Consider the following 26,511-nt stretch of genomic DNA (forward strand, 5'->3'; position numbering starts at 1 on the left):
TATATATATATATGAGGTATGTCAAGTTCCAAAAGGTCCGTAGGCACAGCAGTACATCCACACGAACAGACAGGAACCAGCAAGACCCAAAGTGGTGCAATATTATTTTATTAGGTTTTTAAGCCCAGCACCAGTCCGCCATGACGCGTTTCGGCTAGAGATAGCCTTGATCACATGACAACGTCACGGGGGCTGACCACCTATTTAAAGTGCAATAGTGCCATCACATGTCATAAAAACTGAAAAAATACTATTTCTCATTTTTCCCCCCACATAGTTAATTACTGCATAAATGCTGTAAAATGCACATTTAAAATGATTCAATAGTTTCTGGACATTATCTGTAAAATACATATTCCAACCAGAAAGTGGTGAACCACATTGTACGTCAATCACTATATACACACAAGAAATGGCAATAATTTATCAATATTCACTAAAAAACCTTTAAAATAGAGTAAAAAAGTTAAAAGCTATAAATATTAACATTTAAACATTGCCATTTAAAGAGCATTTCATCAGAATACAGCACCCCATCTGAAAAATGGGACACTGATGATGCAGTTGATATGTGATTGTGAGGGAGTTACCCAAATGGGATATGCATTGGTATTTAAAGTAAACAGTACAATTGATTCTTGTGCAAATACGCGTAACTAGTGCAAAACATGTCAAGATGGCAAAAAAGTGCTACCGTGATAAAGTGCAAAATTGTTGAATCAATAAAGTGAAAAAAGAGAAAAGTTACGTTCAAGGTCAGGAGGGGTCCAGGATGCATGTTGGAATTTCATATTACTGGCCATATTAAAAGCAATCACAGTATGATGTTTAAAGTGCAATGTGCAATTCTCAAGATCAAAAGTTACTATAGATAGGTGTGGCAATCCTCCCCAGTGTTGAGACCCTGCGGTGTCTTGGTATCTAATAGAATAATATAGCGTGTCTCTAATTTATGCAGCAGGGACTCTCTATCACCTCCCCTCCTCTGGGGAGGAACACAGTCTATCACATAGTACGAAAGCAGGGAAGCATCTTTCCCATGAAATTTTTCAAAGTGCCTGGCAACAGGGTATGAAGGATCAACGTTACTGATCGCTCGCAAGTGCTGTAAAATACGCTTGTGGACTTGTGGCCTCGTACTGCCCACATATCTAAGCCCACAAGGGCACTCTAAAACATAAACTGCAAATCCAGATTTGCAGTTCAGTTTTTGCTTGATTTTGATCGGAAACGGAGAAAGTGGCGTGTTCACTTCAGATTTACTGATGCCATTTTTGCAAGCTTTACATATAAAACATTTCAGGAAACCCTTGCTTTCATTTAACCAGGATCCCGTTACCACCTCAGGGCTGCTAGACACCAGGCTGTCTTGCATTGACCTAGCTTTACGGTAAGTTATGCTAGGGCATTTGGGCATGTCAAGGCCAAAGACAGGATCATTGGATAAGAGTGACCAATTATCCTTGATTATCTTGTGGATACTGTTATGTTGATTACTGTAACCAATGATCAACCTGGTCTCTTCTCGAGATCTATTGACGGGTGGTTCCACCTGTTTCACTCCTGAGCCCAGGAGTGCTGTTCTGTCCATTCTATTAGCTTTCAGAATTGCACTGTCTATAACTTCAGATTTGTAACCCCTTTGAAGGAATCGGGCCTTACATTGGAATTGTGCCAGCCGGCATTCTTCCTCACTGCTGCATATTCTCCTGACACGAAGCATCTCACCATAGGGGATGCTTCGTAGCAGGTGTGCTGGATGATGGCTTCCAGCATGCAACAGTGTATTGCCCGCTGTGGGCTTTCGGTACAACTTGGTGTGGAGACTGCGTGCCCGGACATATATTTCCACATCAAGGAACACAATGGATTCAGCACTGATATTACTGGTAAACTTAATATTGAGATTGTTGACATTCAATTTGTTGATAAAATCTCTCACTTCCATCTCAGTGCCATCCCATATAAAAAACAAATCATCAATATACCTTGACCAGAATTTCACTTTGGTATTCATAGTGGCACAGTGTTCAAGCATGAGGACCTGCTCCTCCCAGTACCCCATGTGCAAACAGGCGTAACTAGGAGAGAAGCAGGCCCCCATTGCCACTCCCCTGGTCTGTAGGAATAGTTGTTTAGCAAACAAGAAGACATTGTTCTCTAAGCAGATTGAGATCATATCTAACAACATTTTCGAATGTTCCTGGAAACAATTCAGTCTCTTTCCGAGAAAATGTTGCACCGCTTTAAGTCCATCCTTATGGAATATGCTGGTGTACAATGAGGTGACATCCATGGACACCAGAATATAGTTGGAATTCCATCTGAAATCAATGAGTCTTCTGAGTAAATCACTGGTGTCTAGGATAAAGGATGGCAGTCCTTTCACAAACTCTTGCTGGAAAAAATCGATATATTTACTCATATTTTCCAACAAACTGTTACAAGCAGAGATAATGGGCCTGCCCGGTGGCTGTTGATAGTTCTTGTGCACTTTAGGGATGAAGTAGATAACCGGAGTGACTGGGTAATCTTTTTTTAAAAACTTGAACTCATCCATAGTGAGCAGGCCTTTGCTCCTCCAGGCTGAAAGTTTGGAATATATTTCGTTTCTAGCCATGTGGGCATCTTGTAAGGTGATGCGTTTGTAACAGTCCCTATCATTGAGCTGTTTTAGGGCTTCTTCTAAATACATTTTACGTGGCCATAAGACCACGTTGCCACCTTTGTCCGATTGTCTTATCACCAAGTGTTTGTTTGCACTAAGTTTTTTGATTAATTTGTGATATTCACTGTCCCTGTAGTTGTAACGTTTAGTTTTGTTGGCATTTTTGATCTGTAGTTCCTTCAATTGCATGGTTACTCTATCATGAAATAAATCCACATTGTCCTTAATCATGAGTGGGCAAAATTTTGATTTGGGTTTGAAGGGTGTCGGGCATGAGGCAGTGTAAGGTTCTCCTCCGAGCACTACTTGATTGTCAGATTGGGAGGGGAACTCCACCTCCTGGAGCTCGAAAAATTCTTGTGTCAAGGCTGCTCCCAAGGTGGCCGCTACATTGGTTGCATTAGTTGTATTCAGGGAAGATGCAACAGGCTGAGTGCTATTGGATGCATGCGAGTTCATTGTTGTGCGTGAGTCATGATATTTTCGCAGTTTCAATTTGCGCACAAATTTGAACACATCAATCTTGGTGGTGGCATAATCAAAATCGCCACGAGGACTATAAGTTAATCCTAACGCCAAAATGGATGTCTCCTTTGGGGTCAGAACAATGTCAGTTAGATTGATGACTGCATGAGCATTGTCGTTGGCATGGGGGATGACATTTACTCCTGGGGAGGCGCTGGGTGCGCTTTGTTCCACTGCCATCTGGTGCGTTGTTTCCTTTGCGTTCCTCTTGCGTTTGCGGTGTTTGTTACTTTTCCGCCTCTCTGCACGGTTCCTGTTGGCTTGCTGCCAGCGGCTGACTGTGTTCCTGAGCGCAGGGTTAGTTTGCGATCCTGCTGGACCAACTCCAACTCCTGCGCTGGAGTGAATTTTCGAAACCCCGACCGTTGTTGTCGCCTTGCTTCAGTATCAGACTCACTTTCAGGTTGCGAGCTGTCCCCTGAGAATGAGGACAATTCAATCTGCTCTGGGATTGCTGTAGTACCTGTAGTGTTAACGGCAGCAGTAGTATTGGTGATCTTACTCTGTTTAATGCTGTCATACCTCTTTGCAAATGTGAAGATCTGGCCATTTTCGTAGTCCAGTCTGTCGCGTTGAAATTTATACGCCTTTCTCCTTTTGATAATATCCTCCTCTCGTTTTAGGCGTGTATTCATTTCTGTTCTATATTTATCAAGTTCAGGAGAAGGAGGCAGTTTGTCAATTTCAGCTTCGATTACAGTGATTTCATCCAAGAGCTTAATTCTATCGCTCTCAGCAAACTGGACAAGTATGGCCATTAAACGTTTAGAATTGTCTAAGTTGCAGAGCGCCCTGGCAGATAGCATTAGTGGATCAGGCTGTTCATAGGAGGGAGCTAACATGATGCGCAGTGCTCGCGGCACCCGCCCCACATCTAAATAACCGGTTAATGAGGTGAACTCCCACCATTTGGACTGTTCTCGCTTACTACATTTTTCAAGGCGCTTAAACAGTTCCTTGGCTCCGTTTTTATTTTTATTTTCTGGCACAGTAATTGGAATGGTATTGGAAACGGACCCCCCCGGCCGGGTCCGTAAACATGCCCCTGGACGCCTCCACGCGCCCCCTTAACGTGTCTGCTGACATGGCGCGTAGCAGTGGGCAAATGTCAAAGCGCACAAAGCAGTCGATTGATATATATATATATATATATATATATATATATATATATATATATATCAAGCAGATACCAGCAACGTGAGACCGGCCACACCAGCGTACTTTAAAGGACTTTATTTTCGGCAAAAACAGCATGACGCGTTTCGAGGTAGAATCCCTCTTAATCATATGCTTTCAATTAATGGTGGGTTCGTTAGTTTATTACAAACGTGGCTTGGGCATTGAAGAAGGACTAACGTCCAATATTTTTAAAGAGGCAGTCCGTTATTCTGTGCATTTCATCAAATAAGTTCGTTCAGTTAAGGTTTAAAGTACTTTCTTAATTCTTTTATCATGTTAAATACACAGGTCTCATTGGTATCATTTTGCTCACCTTAACTTCCTGGCGTTTCACAGTTCCATTTCATCCCCGGACTTCAAGTCCCACAGTGCCTCTTGCCGGTATCCAACTTCCAATTTTTCTCCAATGCTGCTCTTGGCAAACTTCCCAAGTGTTACCCCAACACTCCAAAAGCCTTCACAGGTTTAGTACCATTTTGCGGCTACTTCCGATGGTCAGGGTGACATTGGTGAATTCTGCAATATATATATATATATATATATATATATATATATATATATATGCAAAAGAAACCTCCTTTCAAAGAAAGAAGCGGGAGCCTCAGAGGGGATTGACGAAGCAACACACTTTAATCTTCAAGTAATGGCGAATGCATTTCGGCCTGGATTGGCCTTCATCATCGCCTGCAGTGTGTGTGATAGGAAGTCCCAAAGGTCCTGCAGTAAAATACACCCCACCGCACACTGATAGGTGCAAATTATTGGCTCCGCCCCTCACAGGTGAAGTTTCCAGCCGGTCCGGAGAAGTCCACGGACTACATGACCCAGGATGCACTCGTTGTTCCCAGGTAAGTGTGGCTGAGGGACGCTGCTGGAAATGTCCAGAGTAGCAAAGGCGGGGGTTGATGCAGGAAAAGGGCACGCACAAGAAGATGAAGGTGCCGCCTCGCGTCCCCAACCTCGCAAACCGGAGACCAAAAGGCAAAGTTGCAGGAACGGGAAAACAGTGTAACCCGCTCGGCGGAGGAAAAATGCCTCATTAAGCCGGCATCAATTCAAATGGACATCCGGCGGGCTTGGAGATTTTCACTACCGTGAAGAAAAAGAAGACAGCCGAGACTGGGTCCAGATTCTCCAAGCCACAAGTAGCGAGGGGGCTCCTGAGACGCGCTTCTGGTACACGCGTTGATATATATATATATATAGTAATACTCCACAGCAACCTCCGGTCCTCGGAACGCCGAAGCAGGAAGACAGACCACAGGATCAGGTAGGTGAAGATTGTTTATTTTAATTTTTAAGTGGCAGCATAGACTCGTTTCGGGCTCAGGAGCCCTTGTTCACAAGCAGATATGTATATGTATATGTATATGTATATATATATATATATACCCGAAACGCGTTATGCCAAAACTGACCCTGGAAAGGATAATAAACCTGACTTGAATACTTACGCGCTGCTTGGTGGTTCGTAATTCTGTGGTGTTACACCGGTGAGACAGAAGTTGTGTGGATATATATATATATATATATCCAACAACAAGTTGCCTGTAAATATAGGTGCCCACGACTTGAAATTTCTTTAGCCATCAATCTTTAATGGGGGAAACATCGAGGAACTTGTGGTGCAGCACAGGAATAATGTCCAGCCTAGTCCAGCCTGACGCGTTTCATGCAGGTAGCATTTCTTCAGAGGCAACGGACTTCTGAGACAACAGCACGACATTATTCTGGCAGCACTTTTAAACGATGTGTGACGCCCCTGTGGGCGTGGCCACCCCCTTGGCCTTATGGAACTCGTAGTACATGGTATTCCTCAAGTGAGTTATCGTGCTGAGACTCTAGTGTTTCAGGGATTAAGAACCAAGTGGGGTGTATTGCAGGACTCGGAATCCCCGATGTTTGCTTGTTCCTCCAAAAATCAGCTCCAAGTCCCCAGCGTCGGTTGGCGCTGTCACAGGCAGGCTGTAAACAGCCTAGGGGCTTACCTCTGCGGCTCAGGCAGGCCGCTCACAAATCCAACAACAAGTTGCCTGTAAATAGAGGTGCCCACGTCTTGAAATTTCTTTAGCCATCAATCTTTAATGGGGGAAACATCGAGGAACTTGTGCTGCAGCACAGGAATAATGTCCAGCCTAGTCCAGCCTGACGCGTTTCATGCAGGTAGCATTTCTTCAGAGGCAACGGACTTCTGAGCCAACAGCACGATGTTATTCTGGCAGCACTTTTAAACGATGTGTGACGCCCCTGTGGGCGTGGCCACTCCCTTGGCCTTATGGAACTCGTAGTGCATGGTATTCCTCAAGTGAGTTATCGTGCTGAGACTCTAGTGTTTCAGGGATTAAAAACCAAGTGGGGTGTATTGCAGGACTCGGAATCCCCGATGTTTTCTTGTTCCTCCAAAAATCAGCTCCAAGTCCCCAGAGCGGCAGCGTCGGTTGGCGCTGTCACAGTCAGGCTGTAAGCAGCCATGGGGCTTTCCTCCGCGGCTCAGGCAGGCCGCTCACAAATCCAACAACAAGTTGCCTGTAAATAGTATATATATATTTACACACACACACACACATATATATATATATATATATATATATATATATATATATATATATATACACATACATACACATACATACATATATACATATACACACACAAGTATGTATATGTGTGTATGTATATTTGTGTGCGCGCGCACATATATATTTATAAATGTATGTGTGTATGTATATATTACCTTATCAACCCCTAAATTCTGAGTATAAGCTACCACCAAATACCCCTACCCACCCTAAACCGTAAAAACACCCTTGCCACCCAAATACACTTACCCCCTAAAAGTGCCCTTGCCACCCAAATACCCTTACCCTCCCTAAACCCTAAAAATACCCATGCCACCCAAATACCTTTACCCACCCTAAAATACCCTTACCACCCAAATACTTTTGCCCACTCTAAACCCTGAAAATACCCTTACCACCCAAATACATTTACTCGCCCTAAACCCTAAAAATACTCTTGCAACCCAACTACCTTTATCCACCCTAAGCCCTAAAAATACCCTTGCCACCCAAATACAATCACCCACCCTAAACCCTAAAATAACTCTTACCACCCAAATACCCTTACCTTCCATATACCCTAAAAATACCCTTGCCCCCTAAACCCTAAAGGTACCCTTGCCACCCAAATACCTTTGCCCATCCTAAAAATACCCTTGATACCTTAAGCCACCTTAAACCCTCACCCACCCCATATATATTTTATTTTTATTAGTGTTTGCCAGTGGGTAACTAGGTAGGACGGGCTTTCCATAGGAAAAGCGTTTTTTGATTTGCCTATATCAGCCAAAACCCATAAAAAAAACTTTAAAAAGAAAAGGGGGCAGGGTAAAAAAGCATTTTCACTGAAATCCACGAGGAGCTGTGAATCAAGGAGTGGGGGGGGGGCAAGGACAGGCTTCTGCACTTGTTTTGGAAAAAGCTCCTGGGTTGGCCATGTCCTGGGAGCATGTCACATAAAAAAATTAAAGGAGGGGGTGTGCGCAGGGCCACCCTCCTATGGAATTCTTATGCCCTGGGGACCAACACCTCCCGGGTCCTTTTGATTGTATTACGGGAGGGGGGTGCGCAGAGCCCCCACCCCTGCTCACCGTGCTCCCGGTAAACCTCCTGCCCGTGAAGAGGACTTTTGGCTCAACTTGAGGAGGTAAAATTTACGGTGGGACCTGTTTGGAACGCTCTTCATTGTAGTTGGCTTGACTTTTCAGATTTATCTCTGTCTAGCACGAACTCAAGTAACCTTTTAGCGCTATTGACTTCTAAGCAATGTTTTTGCCTTTATTATTTTAAAATTCATATCTCGAGTTCGACAGATAGGATTTTTATCGTTTTTGATCTTGTTTTACTCAGCTAAATGTTCTCTATTTTTCTAAATCTTGGTGGAGTCTTTTGAGGTGTTTTCAGTGAGTTTCTGTAATGTAAGTGTTACATAAATACTTTACACATTGCCTCTCAAGTTAAGCCAGACTGCTGTGTGGCAGGCTACCAGAGGGTGAGCACAGGCTAATTTAGGGATTGGATCTGACTTACCTTGACTAGAGTGGTGGTCCCTGGTTGGACAGGGTGCGAACCTCTGCCAACTAGAGACCCCATTTCTAACAGTAATCATTTTATGTCTGGAACCGTAAGTTAGTAACGGTCTGAGGGGTATGCACTTACAAAGGAATCTGCTTTGTGTACAAACATAAAATGTAAATACTTAAACTAAGTGGTTTGAACGTAATGTGTATTTCAGTAGTCCCCTCCTCTAGAGTCTGCCATCAGGAGGGATCACCTTTGTTATTATATTCTTGAATTACTTCCTTCTGTTCATGGTTCCAATACAACAAAAGGGAACAAGGCAACGAATATGAAAATTGGACTGTGCAGTTTAGGTTGCAACCATACATGAGTTAAACTAATGTAGGCATTCATTCTTTAATAAGAGTGTTTTATTTATGCTAGACCGAACAGCCTGAGGGTGTTCTTCCCACCAACTTTTTTGCCTTCCTCCACTTTTCTGACCTCCTTTCTTCTAGTATTAGGACTCTGCACACAGCTAACCAGTGCTAAAGTGCTTGTGCTCTTTCCCCAAAACATGGTAATATTTGCTCATACCCTATTAGTATATGTAATTTGCGTGTATGTCCCTAGTGAAGTGCACTACATGTGCCCAGGGCCTATACATTAAATTCTACTAGTCTGCCTGCAGCACTGCTTGTGCCACCCACTTATGTAGCCCTCTAACAATGTCTCAGGCCTCCCATTACAGAGTCTGTTTGTGTGCAGTTTACACTGCTGTTTCAACCTGGCAAAATAAACCTTTTGCCAGGCCCAACCCCTCCCTTTTTATATATATATATATATATATCACCTCCAAGATGGACCCTGGACAACCCAGAGGTCTGGGTGCAATGTATCTAAAAGGCAGGACATGTCCTGGTAGCGAAAAACCTCTTAAATTCGTTTTCACTGATGCAAGGCCTGTATCTCCTATAGGATAATATTGAGATTACATTATTACATCTTGAAATGTAAATTTCAAATGTGAAGATATAACGGAATCATGTTTAGTGTCTTTGGAATCCTAATTTAAAATCCTAACTTGTGGTGAAGTCCGATTGTAAATTACAATTCTGAAAATGCCATTTTTAGAAAGTGCCATATTCTTGCCTTTGCCATTTGGTGCCTGTAGCCTCTCTCTGGTCACATGACTAGGTATAGTTGGCAGCTGGGCTTTGTGTATTCCTCCTAGACAGCCACACCCAATGGGAGCTTGGTTGCGTCTCAATGGGCCATCTCTGGCAAAATGGGAGGGAGGAGCTGGGTACAGCCTCATTTGCACCTGAATAGGCTGTGTCCTGTCTACACACAATGGGCGACCTACCCCTGTAGTGAGTCTGGGCAGGAAGGGGGAAGACATCTGTGCACTTCAAGGGCATGTCTTTGAAGTCGCTCCCTCTTCGAAAGGCACATCTGGGTACAAGTACTGGACGTCAGGCACCACCACTTAAGTACACTTCTGGACCTGTGGATTCTCTGCCAGGAAGGACTACTTTGCTGCTGAATGACTGCCACTCTGCTGGACTCATGCTTTGTTGTGCTGATCTGTCCTTTTGCCTAGATGAGAAGGACTGGACCTGCATCTCTTGACCCCAGAACCCAGAGTGCGACTCCAAGGACTTGCCTCCTGTTTTAAAGTCTCAGGGACATCAAAGACTTCCGACCACCCTGCCACAGCACCTGCCTTGCTGCCCTGCTGCCTGTTGTTTCCCTACCTGTGTGAGACGGACTGGACCTGCATCACTTGAACCCAGAGGTACTCCAAGGGCTAGCTGGTTGGCCTTCTGATTTGGAGCCTCAGGGAGATAACATGCTTCCCACCACTGCACCTCTGTGAGTCTACCCTGCCAAACGGTGCTGCTGTGAGTCTACCTTGCCAAGTGGTGCCACCCCAGGTCAGGACCCTTGAAAGTAGGCCTAAGGTGCTTGCCAGCGGAACATCTTCTCTGCTGAGCAACGCAGAACCGACTCATCTCCTTGGCTGAGCGGCTCATCCTCGAGCAGAACTGACACATTGCTGCTGCTGCATGAATTGGACCGGTTACAAAATACATACACCACCGCTGCCTCCCGCATCTTGAGACCAACGCATCGCTTTCAGAATTGCCACTGCGCGACATCCCTTGTCCACGTCAGCCTCACTGCTCATCAGAAACAACGCATCGCCTCTGCTGCCCCTTGCATCCTTGACTCTGGACTTTGCAGGCCAAGCCAACAGGTTTCTCTACGCAACACAGTTTCGCACCGCAGCCTCATTGCAACTCAGAATCTGCCTCTGCTGCACAATGCATCCTTGAAGCAGATCCACTCAAAGCTCCACAACGAGGATTTAAGGTACTCTGTTTAGCAGGCCTAACTTGGTCCCTGTAGCCGGCCCATGCTCCATTGTGGTCGGCCTGAACTTGTAACCTTGTCCCGGTCTGGCACGAACTGATTCCCCAATAGCACTTTGTGCTTTTTGGTGCTATTTTTCATATATATTTTAAAAATCAATATGTCCGGTCCTACTAATTGGATTTTTCGCGTTTTAATCTTATTTTATTTCATAAAATCAGAGCTAATTTCCTAACCTGGTGGTGTTTTTCATTGTTTTACTGTTTGAAGTGTTGCGCAAATACTTTAAACACAGCCTCTAACCAATTTCGAACATAATTTCCTTTGATAGTAGTACCCAACTGTATTGATGCTGGAAATATGTTCTGTGTGGTTATATTTTGAAAGCTTTATAAAGTTGGTGGCTCAGAAGAATTGCCGCAGGCCTCTAGACCTAGGGATATTTGGGAACCACTTTTACAATACCTCCAATCCACACAAACTGACGGATGAATGTATAATACAGCACAATATTAACATTTAAATGTGGGGGTTCTATGGAACAACAGAGGAGAAGGGAGCTGTGGAAAACGGGTGTGGTGGAGCATAAAACATGTAGGCTGAGGACACTTGGGACAGGTCGTGAGTAGTTACAAGGATGTAGCTGGGTAATATCCTTAAACAAGCATTTGCAATGCAATAGGTCTCGCATTAGGAAAGTTTGAGCTTTTGGTATTGTAAATGGCAAAGTTTTTATTTATGTTTCTTTTTTTTAAATACCTAAATTAATAGCTTCGTCATTTACAATGCCAATAGTTATAACTTTCGCAAATGTGATACCTATAGCATTTGTAATGCAATATGTTTTGTATTTACAAACCGCGAGAGGACAAAAAAAAGCTCCGGACCACTGCCTCCTCCCAGGCCTTCAAAAGGGACCTCAAAGTTCTCCTCCTCCAGAGACACCTCCAAAAGTAATTCACGTCCTCTTGCTATTTGTGAGTAAGACTTCCCACTACTGATAATTTCTACTTTCCATGACCATGGAAGTGCCTTCCCAGTGTATGCCTGTGATTGGAGGGTCTGCCTTTTTGCAGTATTTTTCATGTACTGGTGTTCGGTGCCCTTTTGTAACATGCACACACCACTCTGCCCTTGCAACACACGGCTGCTACCGCTCACATGTCTTTACCTTTGATACTTGCACAAGTGCCACCTTGCCCATGTAACGCTTGTTCCTGAGCCTGAGTGTCTAGCACTTATTGCAGGACTATACCTCTAATTATACTCTGTTTTCTCTTATAACTGCACACTTGTCACTTTCATTTCCTCTTGTGCACTTTTGACTACCTCATGTATTTTGGTTGCTCACAATTTTTACTCAAGTATTTTGTTTGCTCACCATTGTCACTATTACCTTTACTACCTCATGTATTTTTGGTTGCTTATAGTTTTTACTACCTCATGTATTTTGTTTGCTCACAATTGTCACTATTACCTTATGTAAGTAACGTATGTTTTTGCAACCTGTTCTTTTGTAATGTTTCTCATTATGTTTCATTTCTGTTCCTAATGTGAAGCGCTCTGACGCCTTCGGGTAAAGTCCGCGCTATATAAAAATGCATAAATACATGAATAAATAAATACCGCCTTCGGGTAAAGTCTGCGCTATATAAAAATGCATAAATAAATAAATACCGCCTTCGGGTAAAGTCCGCGCTATATAAAAATGCATAAATACATAAATAAATAAATACCGCCTTCGGGTAAAGTCCGCGATATATAAAAATGCATAAGTAACTAAATAAATAAATACCGCAAATCACCGCCATCACTCTGCCGGCCTGCGACCAGGAAGTCAGGCAGGCCGGCGCGACAACAGGAAACAGGAAGTAGGAGGGCGGGAGCCTACCCCGCCTCCCACGGAAGAGCCGCGATTGGAGCCGTGTTTGGAGCACCGGAGCAGGCAGGAGCCTACCCTGCGCCCCGGTGCCGAAGGAGGGAAGAAGAGTCCTGCTGCCGGGCCCTGCAGCTGAGGAGAGCGCCGCACGAAGGAAGCCGGTGAGTGGGTTGCTGAGCGGGGCGGTGGGGGGGGGGGGGGGGAAGCATGTGTGCGCACGAGTGCGGGGGAGGGTGCGGGGGCGGGCGGGCTGTGCATGTATGTGCGTGCGTGTATGTGTCTTGGAGTGCGTGTGTGTGACTGTGGGGGAGGGGTGTGTGTGTGAGCGAGTGTCTGTGTGCCTGTATGTGTGTGCCTGCGTGTGCATGCGCTCGCCTGTGTGTGCGTGCGTGCATGCAGAGGGGTGGGGTCTGCCTGCGTCTGTGTGAGCAAGGGCTGTTACTCTGCGCATGCGCGGGTCAGACGCGGGCGCTCCCGCGGTGAAAACTGCGAAGGAAACGCTCGTGTCAGATTGGTGTCCACATTCCCAATAACGGGCAGCATTAGTCGTCGAGCAGACACTCTCAATGCTCACGCATTGAGAGTACGTCTGCTCGACCTAAAAAGATAACAGTAGGATGTACATGTCAATACGTGAAATGTCACTGTAATATGTAAATTGTGTAGTATTGGTATCTATGCTGTGTAAGTCTGTATTGTTTTTTGCTGACCTGAATAAATAAATAAAAATAAAGTTGGTGGCTAGTTTTTTAGCTGTTTCTATGTGAACCGCACTGCATACATTGCATCGGAAGCAATATTTGATTTAAACACCGCTAGATGCATTAGGGACTGTAGGAAAGTCGGTTTCTGTTGCAGTAACCCCACACTTTTTGCCAGACTACTGATGCACTTTTACTTCATGTGCCCTGGGTCCCTGCAAAACAGGTTCCCAGGGCCGGTGTTCTTTCCCTAAAACAAACTCAATTGGCATCTCTGGCCACAGGTCAGTCCCTGGTAAATGGTACCAGAGGTACCCAGGGCACTGTGACCAGAGAAGGCCTCTAAGGGCTGCAGCACTTATTGTGCCACCCTTAGAGGTCCTGAACCACTACACTCACACACTGCCTTTGCAGGCTGCGTGTTTTGGTGCAGAACAAAGTGAAGAGTCGACATGGCACACATCCCTGTGTGCCATGCCTACAAACCACTGCCCTGGCATAGATCAGTCACCCCTCTAGCTGGGTGCACTATACCAGTGGTGAGGGTACCGGTGCATGAGCCCTGTACCCCTACAGTGTCTATGTCCATTCTTAGACATTGTAAGTGCAGTGCTACCATTAAGAGTATATGGTGCTGGAAGTTTGTCATTACGAACTCCACAGCACCATAATGGCTATACTGAAAACTGAGAAGTTTGGTATCAAATTTCTCAGCACATTAAACCCACACTGATGCCAGTGTGGGATTTAATGAAAAATGCACACAGAGGGCAACTTAGAAGATGCCCCCTGGAAACTAACCCACCACTAGTGTCCAGGCTGAGTGGCTGCTTTCAGCAGCCACCACCAGACATGTTTCTGGACCCTTGGGTCGAGAGCCTGCTGCTCTCTGGAGCCTGAAACAATGCACAACCTGGGAAGAGGTGCTAAGCCTCCTCCCCCCCCGCCCCCCCTGGATGGGCAGGGTTCACGAAGGGGATGCTTCAAAGGCTTGCTGCCTTTGTGAGCTTCCCCAGGCCAATAGCTGCTGTCGGCAACAGATCCCTACTGGCTTTGACCCCCACTTTGGGCGGGACAACAGGCGGGAAAAACAAGTGCGGAAGAGAGGTATGCCCACCTCTGCCAACTCCACCCCTCAGGTGGTGGAGGTGAGGTGAAATACAACGCTCAGTCCACGCCATCTTGAAGATGTGGGGACTCGGCCAACCAGGGACAGGCACATGCCCCCCTCCCACTGTAGGGTGGCATAATAGGGGTGTACCCACCCCAGGGAAGGGACCCATTGGGCCCTGCCTTTTACCTACCTGTAACCTCCCTAAATTTAGAATTTAGGGGCACCCCTGAACCTTGCTTCCTCAGATCCAGACAAGAAACAAGAAGAAAAGGAGGACCGAACAGCCGTGCAGCAGCTAACAAGAGGAAGACGACCACTGACTTTGCCCCAGCCCTACCAGCCTGTCTCCCCCTCGAACCTGCTCCTGCGAAATCTCGGTGTGTCCTGCAGCCAGCAACCTCAAAAACCCCGGAGGACCTGCCTGCCTTCACTTCCAAAGACTGCTTCTCCTTCTCATGTGAACACCGGATTTGTTCAACTGCAACCTCTGGCAGCAGCTGGAGACCGCGAATCCGCCCCACTCTGCACCCGCTGTCCACTGCCCGAGCTCGAGTGGGCAAACACCACGAGGAGGTCACCCCAGCCATCCTGAACCGAGATCCGGCGACCCCTGGCCTGCCTTAAGCCTCCAGCTGATGCCTGCAGCCTAAACCCAGAAGGCCCCCCCTAACCGTGACCCGGAGCTGGTAAGAAAATCCAACTCCTAAAGGCACCCCTGCACCTGACGACCCACGGTCTTTTGTGCTCAAACCGACGGTGCCTAACCAACCCCTAACTTACCTCTCGAAGTGGTGGTCGCAACCCAAAAGTTCTTCGTCTCCCTGCCTGCAGTGCTTTTGCAAACCGGAGTTTCTTCATTGGAAACAGGGCTTCCGACCTCGAAACAGCACCCGGCTGCCCTAGTGCCGCTGAAGCTGCACCTTTGGTGCTAATTTGTTTCCCCATTTGCCCTGAGCTAAAGTCCAGGAGCTTTGCTCCCACAACCCAATGGCCTGCTTGCCAGCAGCCACCAACCGGAGGCCCCCTATTCCCCATTGGATAACATTGGGCCTCAACACTCTGCACCTGGCCGCCATAGTGCTGCTGAGGGTGTAACAAGAGTGCATCACAGACCCTAGGGGACCCCTGAGTCTAACCCCAGAACCTCAACTCCAAAGACCGATTACTTACCTAAAAACCAATGCCCATATTTTCCTCCATAGGATAACATTGACACTTTTTCCTAAAAAAGTTTCCAAGTGTGGAGTTTTGAAACCTAAAGAAATTCTTTAAAATTGTACGATTTAACAAAAACGCATTTACTCGCCTGTTTACAGGAAATGTCCCAGTGCTGCAGCCAGGCATACGGTAATGAGTAAGAAAAGTAATCCAAAAGTAACTTGCCTGCTATTTTGCTGAAAATCTAATTCAAGTCTGTGTACTGTATTTACAAGTGATTGCATTTCTCTGAAACAATACTGTAAGTCAAACCATAGTACATTTACAATTGCAATTGAACTGTTTTACAATCAGCATTTACTACTGTAAAGTATTTATTGCTTACCTGTGTCAGGCTTGGTTGGTTCTAAAAATAAAATAACTAAAAGAATATTTTTTATACAAAAACAATTGGTCTGAAATTCAGTCTTTGAGTGTGTGAATTCATTTGCTGACTGAGTGTGTAAACCAAATGCTTAACACTGTCCTCTTATACTGCCTTACTGCCTGACCACACTACCATAAATAGAGATTAAGGTTCTATCTAATTTTACCTCTGCCTACCTTTGGGGTTCCACTGGACTCTGTGCACACTATATCTCACTTTGGTATAGTATATACAGAGCCAGCTTCCTACAGGGACACTGTATGTTCAGGCCTCAAAACATGTCAACGAATAAATTGTCAGACTAGAATACACCTGAACTTTTTGAGTTAGCTGAGTTAAAGTTACTGGAGGCATGAGTATTGCCTACACCTCTGCTTGGTCTTTGAGTAACAATGTCCTGTATCATGCATTCCCCTCTTGTAGATAAGTGGATATTCAAAACTGCAACTACCTGAATTCAAAGAGTAAAATCAGGATTTGTTCAATTACTCACATGACATGAAGGGTTTTGAAGAGATCCGTGAATTTATTTGAAATGTACACGTTCTCACCTAATTGCTAAGATTGACAGTATCTGTGTAGTCAAAATATCCTTGATGGATTGGAAAATCTTGATTGACTCACATTATTTATACTGGAAATGAGTAATTGGCCTGAGTTTTTGTTTACAGGAAACTTGAATGAACTTAAGTTATCTGCAACAAAAAAGAATCTCAAATTACCTGTATTCATGCCCAGTTCATGCTTATGAGATCAAATGTATTTGGCCAGCTTTATTAATGGTAAATGTTGTTATTCCAGGTGACACCTGAAGAACTTCACTACCTTACCCGAATTCACTACAAGGCGCAGTCGGATGGAATTTGGGGTGAACATGAAATAGATTATATACTGTTTGTTCAAAAAAATGTAACCCTAGATCCTGATCCTAACGAAATAAAGAGCCACTGCTATGTGACAAAGGAAGAGCTACAGGAACTTTTTGAAAAAGCAAAACATGGTGAAGTCCAGATCACTCCATGGTTCAAGTTAATTGCTGAAAATTTTCTTTACCAGTGGTGGGACAATTTGCACAATTTGAATCCTTTTGAGGACCATGATAAAATACACCGACTGTAACAAGTGCTTTTCTTGCCACAGAGATGTCTTAGTTAGTTGGAAGGCCCGGTGGCTGTCTATTTGCAACTCTCCCAGTATCTGCATTGGCTGAATGGATTTACCGAAGTGGTAATCTGTTTGAATTGGTTATTGACATCGAACGTGTGTCAGAAGAAGAAAAGTATGTTTTAAGATATTGATTGAAATATACAGTCTAAAGTCATGGCTATGAACTTTATGCTGGGAAGCAATAGAGGGCTAAAGCGTTTATAGAAGAAGTTCCAATTTACACTGACCCATGCGCCATCTCCTGCAAATTGTATTTGGATAAGTGTCGGTGGCTAATATTTAATTTGTTGTAGCCCCCACCATGCCAGAACATGGGAATGTATCTTTGGGAATTAATTGCACTGCATTTGTTAGATTTAGTTCCTACTGATTGGTGTCTAAACTATTAAACAAAGTAAATCACTCAATTGCACCTTCTCATTCAGGGTAATTGATGGATATATGTTACAACCTACTTGCTAGCAATATGGTTTTGTGTGGATCTTCCTGTTTACAGTCGCATCATTTTTTACACAACTGTTTCTATGTTTTTTCAAAACTGTTTCAGCTATACAACTTACCACATATCCTCCCAAGGTATAGGTAGTGAAGGTGCACCACATCAAATTTCATGGGGAAAATTTTTAATTGCCCATTGTATTTCAAGACTGCTTGTTTTTACTCCTCCATCCCTGCTCCCCACAAGAGCTACTCTGTTCTAATGGGAAACTAGCCACAAATCATGCTGTATGGCACTTTAAGCCCTGTAGTTATTAATAGCTGTGTACATGAACAAATAAGATAAACAATTCCCAGCCTGAGATTGAAGGCAAGACTGAAGACAACTCTGTGATAGTGTTATGGTTCTTTTGCGCAGGTTGTGGTTCTGGAAATACTGCTTATAAATTATGTTTCTACAGCATAAAAAATTGACTTTCTTTAAATCTTTCTATTGTATGTAGGGGAAAGCGTGCTTACTCTCAAACATCAAAAACAATTGAACACTCATGTTTGCTTGAACTTTTTTGGATTAGTCTACAAGTCTAAAAAGTTACAATTGTATGCCTTTTCTTGTTTTGAAAGATGATGATTGTGTGACAAACGGTGATCTTATTTTTTCTAATACAGCGTGACTTTTTGGTGTGCTTTTTTGAGTGCTAGAGACCAATAACCTAGCCATTATGATTATACAAGAAGCATGTAAAACCTTCTTTTTATTTGGTGTAACAATGACAAATTTCAGAATTTGCATGAAGGAAAGTTTCGATTCTATTAAAGACGTGGAGGCGAGATTGCATGTTTCTTGTTTTGCTTTATTGTACAGCAGCATCACAGTAATGTAGACAAAAAAACACTTTTAACCTAATTGCCCAGGATCCACAAAAAATTAGGTAACCTTAAACAAGCAACCAGAAGGCCCTGTTCACCAATATAACATATGAATAAACAATCCCCTTACTCTTTTTTCAGTGTTTGTCGCAGATGTGTATCATTTTTGTTGTCTTTCTACCGATGATGATTTAATTGCTTTAAGCTGTGCAAAGCATTTCTGTTACTCATCTCCTTCACATGAAGATAGCTCCTACATAGGTGTCTCTCTTTACTCCTGCTTCTGATTTTTTCTGGATAATTGAAATCTAGTGACTGTTAGGACCCAGGATGAGTGTTAAGTTTAAAGCTTGCTAACATCCAACCAAGCTACTCCCAACACCAATTTGAAGTGGCACTGTATAAAAGTAGAGTCATAGAGGACAATCCTGTAGCATTCATAGCATCCTCCAGTTGTCATCCTAGTAGGAAGGCCTAAAACGCCATTGTTCCTCTTTAGGAGTGAGACCCAAAAACAGAAGCATAAATGCTAGCCTTCTCCATCATCCAGCGGAGCAGTTTAGTAACGAAGGGAGAGTGGACTGCTGAAATAAGATTTCCTGATAAAGATTACTAGCTTTTGAACACACCTTAGAGCAAACCTTCTCCATTATGCACAAGCTTTCAGACATTAAACTAAGCTACGAGATGAGATCATATGCATACTGGATTTCGTTCTGCTGGCAGTTGCAAATGTGACTTATCTGGGGTAAACATCCTGCCAGACATGTAATGTTCCCTCCAGCAAAACAAGACACACAATCATTACCAGTTTTGCTGAACACTCCTTTCTGGACAATTGGTCATTGAGGTGCCAAGAAATAAAATTGTTAAAAACCTTATTTCCTTGCACAGTTGAGAATGTTGGGGGTCCGGCACATGGGATAACTGTATCTTCATAAGCAATTTACCAATCATAGGTTGCTCCTAACTGGGGTCCAGCTGCTCTACCTACATTTACTGATCTGTAATCCAATCCACATCTCAACATATCTGTGTTCTGGCCAGCTAGTTTGTATGAGCTCTGAAGCTCCCTTATTTAACCCCTTCCACGCTCATGACGAGCTGGGCTCGTCATGAAGTAGCCTGCTGCTACACTGATGACGAGCACAGCTCGTCATGAAAGCATGAGGATCCCGGAATCCCAGCACAGCAGGGGAATTCCCATAGCATTCAAGTGGATAATCACGAGAGCTCCTGCTGTTCCTTTTAATAATCCATGCCATGAAGGGTAGCATCCACTACAGAACCAATTAATGGCTAGCTCTGTGGTGATCTGTCAGTAGGTATTGATGATGGCAACAACAGATTGTTTAATCCCAAGAAAGTTTCCTCAGAATCTGAAATCACACTTGAGCCCATCAGATTTCTTATCAAAGCCAGATTTGCGGACTGCTTCACCACCGTAGCCATCACCCTTATAATCATGGTAAATTGAGGATAAGCATACTCGTATACTGTCTGCCACTCGTGCATGGACTTGTCCATTGCCACTGCTCACAGATCCAGTCTCTAACTGAAGCTGGAAGTCTAGAGAGATACAGATCAACCACAGACTGACTCCACCTATCCATAGGGGTCTGAAACACTCTTGCATCCAGCTTCCATGCACTGGAGTACTGCAGATACCTGGACTTCTTATCCTCTCTTTTGCTGTCCTGGAAGGTATTGTGCAGTACGTCACCCTTGGTTATCTAGGCAAAATTGCTAGAACTCATTGGCTAGTTTCTCCAGGGCCTTCAAACGAGGGTCACCCTACTGACCCGCTTCAAGTGATTTATGCACCGCATTGCTTAAATATCGTTCAACGTTAGAAGGACGGAGCACTTTATCTGGTCTCTGGTCATATATTTGACAACCAAGGAGGAGTTAGGATCTACAGGCAATATATATGGTGTTTGCCTGCTTTCCACTGGTGGATTCCCTGCTCTTGGCTTCCCAGCCCAACTTCCTGGCCTTGGACTCGGATACCAGATCTGGAGCTAATTCGAGGATCTCCTTCAAGTTCTTTGTGATCCATCCGTCACTGCATATCTGAATTGTCTTCTTTGGACAACTCTAGAGCCTTTAAGTATACCAGACCCTTCCCCAGGTTAGTTGCTTTCAATCTTTGAAGGGCTCTGTAGTGCATTTGACCAGGAAATATAATCTGCATGAATCAACTACTAGTTTCATGATCAGTGCAAGATGTTTTTGAGAATTCCGGTTCTGTGTCAGCTGCCTCCTCAGTTCACTGCAAGTATGTGCTGTTCTTGGCTGGGAGACTCCTCTGCATTTCCATTGAATCTACCATGAAATCCAGAAAGGTCATCCTTTGCTTTGGCTCCAGATCTGACTTGTATTTGTTTATGAGAAAACCCAGATCCTGCAGGAGGGTCCCCAACGTTTCCAAATGGCTTTGAGTACTCCTTGGACATTGATCCATTAAGAGGATATTGTCTTATTATACAATGAAGTGTACATATCCTTCTAGCATGGAGGTACTCCATTACTTGCCGGAGGAGTTTTGTAAAGCACCAAGGTGCTGATGAAAGGCCGGAGAGCAGAGTACAGATTCAAAAATGTACCCCTTTCAGAAAACGTGTAGGAATCTGTGATCCAGGTGCACCAAATAGTCCCCTGGGCAGAGCATGTTTCTGAGGAGATTAATCTCCTCTGGTTTGATGTGGTGATACACCAAGCACTTATTCAGTTACTGAGATTGATGGGCCAATGGCCATTGTCGCTTGTTCTCCACAAGTAACAGGTTGCCCACCTGTTGCTTAACATATGTTGGCTTCATGATTACTCTCATTTCATTAGTTGCTTATTTGTTAATGCGCGTGGACATTCCTTTCTTAAGCGCTGCAAAAGACTGCATGTGTATTTCCACTATCTGTCGCGTTTCTGTCCCCCCTCCGTCATGCTCTGTGTTTCTCTCTCTCTCTCTCTCTCTCTTTCACACCTCTATGCTTTTTCATCCAACTCGTGCATTACCTTTTTTCCTCTTATGGTGTTCCTGCGGGCTCCTCATTGTTTTCCTTCACCTCATCTGTGTCATCCTTATCTGAAAGAGACACGTTGGTATTAGATTCCTTACCTTAGAATATCCCCAGGCGTCAGACTGGATCCGGAAATTTTTGCGTAGCAGTACCCTTGCGCGTCGGTAGGCGTCGTCTGCGGCTCTGCATCCGTCGTCGGCGTCGTGGGCGCCGTGATGACGTCGTCGGAGTACTTAGACGCCGCCTCCGCGTGCTGACGTCAGTTCTTCTTTTTTCCGCGCCAGCAAGCGCAGATCTGGAAAAAGCAGTAACCCTAGTCAATTTTGACTAAACTTTTTGATCCTTTTTGATTACTATTTCGAGTGTCTCGACTCCGAAACGGTGCCGATAGGGATGCCCGGCTTCAAGCATTGCGACGATTGCGACCGGCTGATGTCGGTCACGGATCCTCACCGCGCGTGTTTGGGCGTTGACCACGACGACAAGGCCTGCTCCGACTGCCGGGCCCTCTCTTCGAAAGCCAGGCGGGAGCGGTCCCGTAGGCGACTCGAACTCCGGCAGTCGGTCCCGCGCCGCGAGAGGTCCCGATCCCATGGGAGGTCGAGGGACAGGTCGCGGGCCGGAGCCTCCACAGCTCCGAGAGTAGGCCGCACTCCTCCGGGTCGAAGTCGTCGTCGGGTAAGCGGCACAAGAAGTCCAAGCGGCGTCATCGCTCCTCGGACTCCCCCCGACGCTCGCGCGATGCGGCCGGGGGTTCGGGTGACACCGCCCACGCGGCTACGTCGGAGTCGCGGGCGCCCCGTCCAGCCCCATACCCTACGGTCCCTGGGCTCGACGCGACGCCGGAGGAGGTCGAGCGCTTCCTCATGGCCATGAGGAAACTCTCTCCTCCGACGAGCTCCGCGGCGCCTCTGGGCCCAGCGGACCCGTCTGGGAGCCCTAGCGGGTCGGCGGCTCCGGCCCCGACGCCGTCGGGTGCTTCGGCGCCGATGCCTTCGGGCCCGGCGCCGCAGGCCCCTGTTATCCCGACGCCGCCGGCGCCGAGGGCCCGGCGCCGAGGGGTCCAGTTGTTCCGACGCCGCCGGTGCCTTCGGGCCCTGCGCCGCAGTACGCCGCTGGTCCTCCTTCGGGATCTGGTTCGTTGCCGGTGGATCTGACGACCTCCCCGGCGTCGGACCCTCAGGTGTCGCCTCCGGCGCCGTCCTCGGGCGGCGCCGACCCCGGTTCTACTTCCGTTCCTGTTCGGCCGTCGGGGCGGACACGTTGGGCGCCGCTCCAGACGCCGTTGGGTGAATTTCACTTTTATGAACAGGCCCCATTGGTTGAGGACCCTGAATTTCAGGAGATGGGTGAAGGAGAGGACTGGGAGGGGTCTGAGGACCCTCTGACCAGGGAGTGTCAGTCTCATGAGGACTGGACAGAAGACCTTGGGGAGGCCAGTGGCCTGGACACCTCTCCAGACCCTGGGTTTGTCTCCCCTCCTACCGTGGCTTCGGAGGAGGGGGCAACATATAGTGTGGTGCTGATGAGGGCTGCCAAGGCCTTAAACCTTGAGCTCCCCGTCGCGGCCGTGAGGACTAACCTCCTCACTGAGGTCCTTAAACCGCAGTCAAGCTCGGCCGAGCCTCTGCTGCCCTTTAATGAGGCCTTGACTGACGTTCTTCTGGGCACTTGGTCCAAGCCCGCTACGGGTTAGCCCGTAGATAGGAACGTGGCCAGACGCCACCGCCCCGCCCCGGGCGACCCATGTTTTCTGTCCTCCCACCCTACCCCCGAGAGCCTGGTTATCCAGGCCTCCAATTCCCAAACCGCATTCCCGTCGGCCCCGCCGGATCGGGAATCCAAGAGGTATGACCAGTATGGGAAGAAGATCTTCTCATCCATTAGTTTGGGCCTGCGGTCTTCCAACACCGCCTGCCTCTTGGGACGTTACACCCACTCTGTGTGGGATAAGGTCGCGGAAGTGCTGCCAGAGTGTCTGTTGGAGGTACGGGCCAAACTCGGCCAAGCCCTTGTGGAGGGCCGGGATGCAGCCAAGTATTCCATCCGGTGTTTGCTGGATACCACTGACTCGCTGGGTAGAGCAATGGCAACGACGGTGGCGGTCAGACGCCACGCCTGGCTGAGGTCCGCCAACTTCTCGGCAGATGTCCAGAGCACGCTCATGGACATGCCGATCGATGGCCGTCGCCTCTTTGACGACAAGGCAGACCATGCGCTTGAGCGTTTTAAGGACTCCAGGGCTAGGGCCAAGTCCTTAGGCCTCTCGGGCCAACGGCAGCAACCGGCTGCCTATCACTCCTTTCGTGGCCATGGAAGGGGTGCGCCCGCACGTGCCGCCAGCCACGCGCCGCAGGGCAATACCCAATGCGGTGGTGGCCGTGGGAACCGCCGTCCGGGCGGTCGTGGGCAGCGGCGAGGTCAGTCCACACCTTCCCCCGCAGCATCCGCCTCAAAACCCTCCTAGTCCGTGCTTTCAGGCCCATGTGATGCCAGTGGGGGGCAGGGTTCGCCATCACCACCTCCACTGGCGCACTGTCACGTCGGACAGGTGGGTGCTGCAGATCGTCTGAAGGGGCTACTCCCTCCCCTTCGAGGCGACTCCTCCAACCATGCCACCGCAGAACCACCGTGTATCGGGGGATCACTTGCGACTTCTGCAGGAGGAAGTTACGGCCCTCTTGGCCAAAGGGGCCATCGAGCGCGTTCCTGGGCCAGAAGTAGGGTGTGGTTGCTACTCCCACTACTTTCTGGTACCCAAGAAGGGCAAAGGGGGCCTGCGCCCTATCTTGGACCTACGGAATGTCAACGGCTTCCTCCGGAAGGAGAAGTTCAAGATGCTGACACTGGCTCAGGTCTTAGCTGCCCTGGATCCAGGAGACTGGATGGTGGCGTTGGACTTGCAGGACGCTTATTTCCACATCCCCGTCCTGCCGGCCCACCGGCGCTACCTGCGGTTCACGGTTGGCCACGAGCACTTTCAGTTTACCGTGCTCCCCTTCGGCCTTACCAGCGCCCCACGGGTGTTCACAAAGGTGATGGCGGTGGTCGCAGCTCATCTGCGCAGGTTGGGGATTTCAGTCTTCCCCTACCTCGATGACTGGCTGTTGAAGGCGGGCTCGCCCCTGACAGTCGTCAGCCACCTCCAGACTACGGCAGACCTCCTGCATCAGCTGGGGTTCTCGATCAATGTGCCAAAGTCACACCTGTGCCCCTCTCAGAAGCTCCTCTTCATCGGAGCGGTTCTAGACTCGGCGCAGTTTTGGGTTTGTCCACCCGAGCAGCGGGTCCGGGATATTCAGGCTCTGATTCCCATCTTTCAGCCGTTATCCCGGGTTTCTGTCAGGTTGACGCTGCGGCTTCTGGGGCTGATGGCCTCCTGCATCCTGCTGGTGCATCACGCCAGGTGGCGGATGCGGGCTCTGCAGTGGGACCTGAAGTTTCAGTGGGCCCAGCATCAGGGCAACCAATCCGACCATGTCCTGATCTCGGAGGGCACTGCGAGACAGCTGCAGTGGTGGCTTACGGACCGCGATTGGGTCAGCGGCAGATCCCTCTCCCTACCCCAACCGGAGCACGTAGTTGTGACGGACGCGTCCCTCCAGGGCTGGGGAGGCCACATGGGAGAGGCGGAGATCAGAGGCCTCTGGTCTCCGGTGGAGTCCCGGCTCCACATCAACCTGTTGGAGCTCAGGGCGATTCGTCTGGCACTGAAGGCATTCCTCCCCTCTGTCCGGGGGAGTGTAGTGCAGGTGTTCATGGACAACACCACCGCCATGTGGTACTGCAACAAACAAGGCGGTGTGGGGTCGTGGATCCTTTGTCAAGAGGCTCTTCGCCTTTGGCAATGGCTGGAACGCCAGGGTGTGACCCTGGTGGCTCAACACCTGGCGGGTTCTCTGAACGCCAGGGCGGACGAGCTCAGCCGTCTGCATGATGGATCACGAATGGCGTCTGAACTCGGAAGTGGCGCAAGGCCTCTTTCAGCAATGGGGAGAGCCTTGGTTAGATCTATTCGCCACCGAAGAGAACGCGCAATGTCATCTGTTCTGCGCGTTGGAATTTCCAAGGCAGCACTCGCTCGGAGACGCTTTTCGTCGCGAGTGGAGTTGCGGTCTGTTGTACGCCTTTCCGCCTATACCACTTCTGCCCAGAGTGCTGAAGAAGATCAGGCGCGACCGGGCCCAAGTCATCCTTGTGGCTCCGGACTGGGCTCGAAGGTACTGGTATCCCGAGCTACTCAGTATGTCAGTCGATCCCCCGGTTCGTCTGCCTCTTCAGGAGGACCTTCTGTCGCAGCAGCAGGGGACGGTCCTCCACCCGAACCTGTCCAGTCTCCACCTCAATGCTTGGAGATTGAGCGGCGACAGTTGAGGCCATTTGACTTGCCTCCTGAAGTCTGTAACGTCATTCTGGCAGCCAGGCGTCCCTCCACAAAGTCGGTATACGCCTGCAGGTGGAACAGATTTGTGGCATGGTGCACAGCAAAGGCTGTGGATCCTCTTGCTGCCCCTCTTTCAGAGGTTCTTCTCTTCCTTCTTTCTCTTGCCCAGCAGGGCTCTTTGTTCAAGTCCCCTATTGTGAACAGATTTCTTAAAGGCATCACTCACACATTTCCCCCTGTTCCGTTTGTGATGCCTCAGTGGGACTTGAACCTGGTTCTAACTTTTCTGATGTGCGCTCCCTTTGAGCCACTTCACAATTGCCCTCTTCGCCTTCTGACTCTGAAGACTGCTTTCCTGGTTGCCATCACCTCTGCCAGGAGAGTGAGTGAGCTCCAGGCTCTTTCTTGTACTCCACCTTTCCTTTCTGTCCATCCGGACAAAGTGGTGCTTCGTACCAAACCATCTTTCCTGCCCAAGGTTGTCACGGCCTTCCACATTGGGCAGTCTATCACCTTGCCTACCTTCTTTCCGCATCCCTCTAAAGAG

The 26,511-nt window shown here is 47.4% G+C and overlaps 1 protein-coding gene across 3 annotated transcripts in view; it reads left to right on the forward strand.

Moving 5' to 3' along the window:
• IDI1 (isopentenyl-diphosphate delta isomerase 1) overlaps positions 1–18,523 on the forward strand; it is a 103,381-nt gene extending 84,858 nt beyond the window's left edge. For all 3 annotated transcript variants that reach the window (XM_078663300.1, XM_078663298.1, XM_078663299.1), the window contains exon 5: positions 16,887–18,523. In XM_078663300.1, coding sequence (XP_078519426.1) covers positions 16,887–17,204 — 318 coding nt within the window. In that variant the 3' untranslated portion in view covers positions 17,205–18,523. The remainder of the gene's footprint in view (positions 1–16,886) is intronic.
• Positions 18,524–26,511: the final 7,988 nt, after the last annotated feature.

Source organism: Lissotriton helveticus, chromosome 10 (genome assembly GCF_964261635.1).
Source record: "Lissotriton helveticus chromosome 10, aLisHel1.1, whole genome shotgun sequence".
NCBI lineage: Eukaryota > Metazoa > Chordata > Amphibia > Caudata > Salamandridae > Lissotriton > Lissotriton helveticus.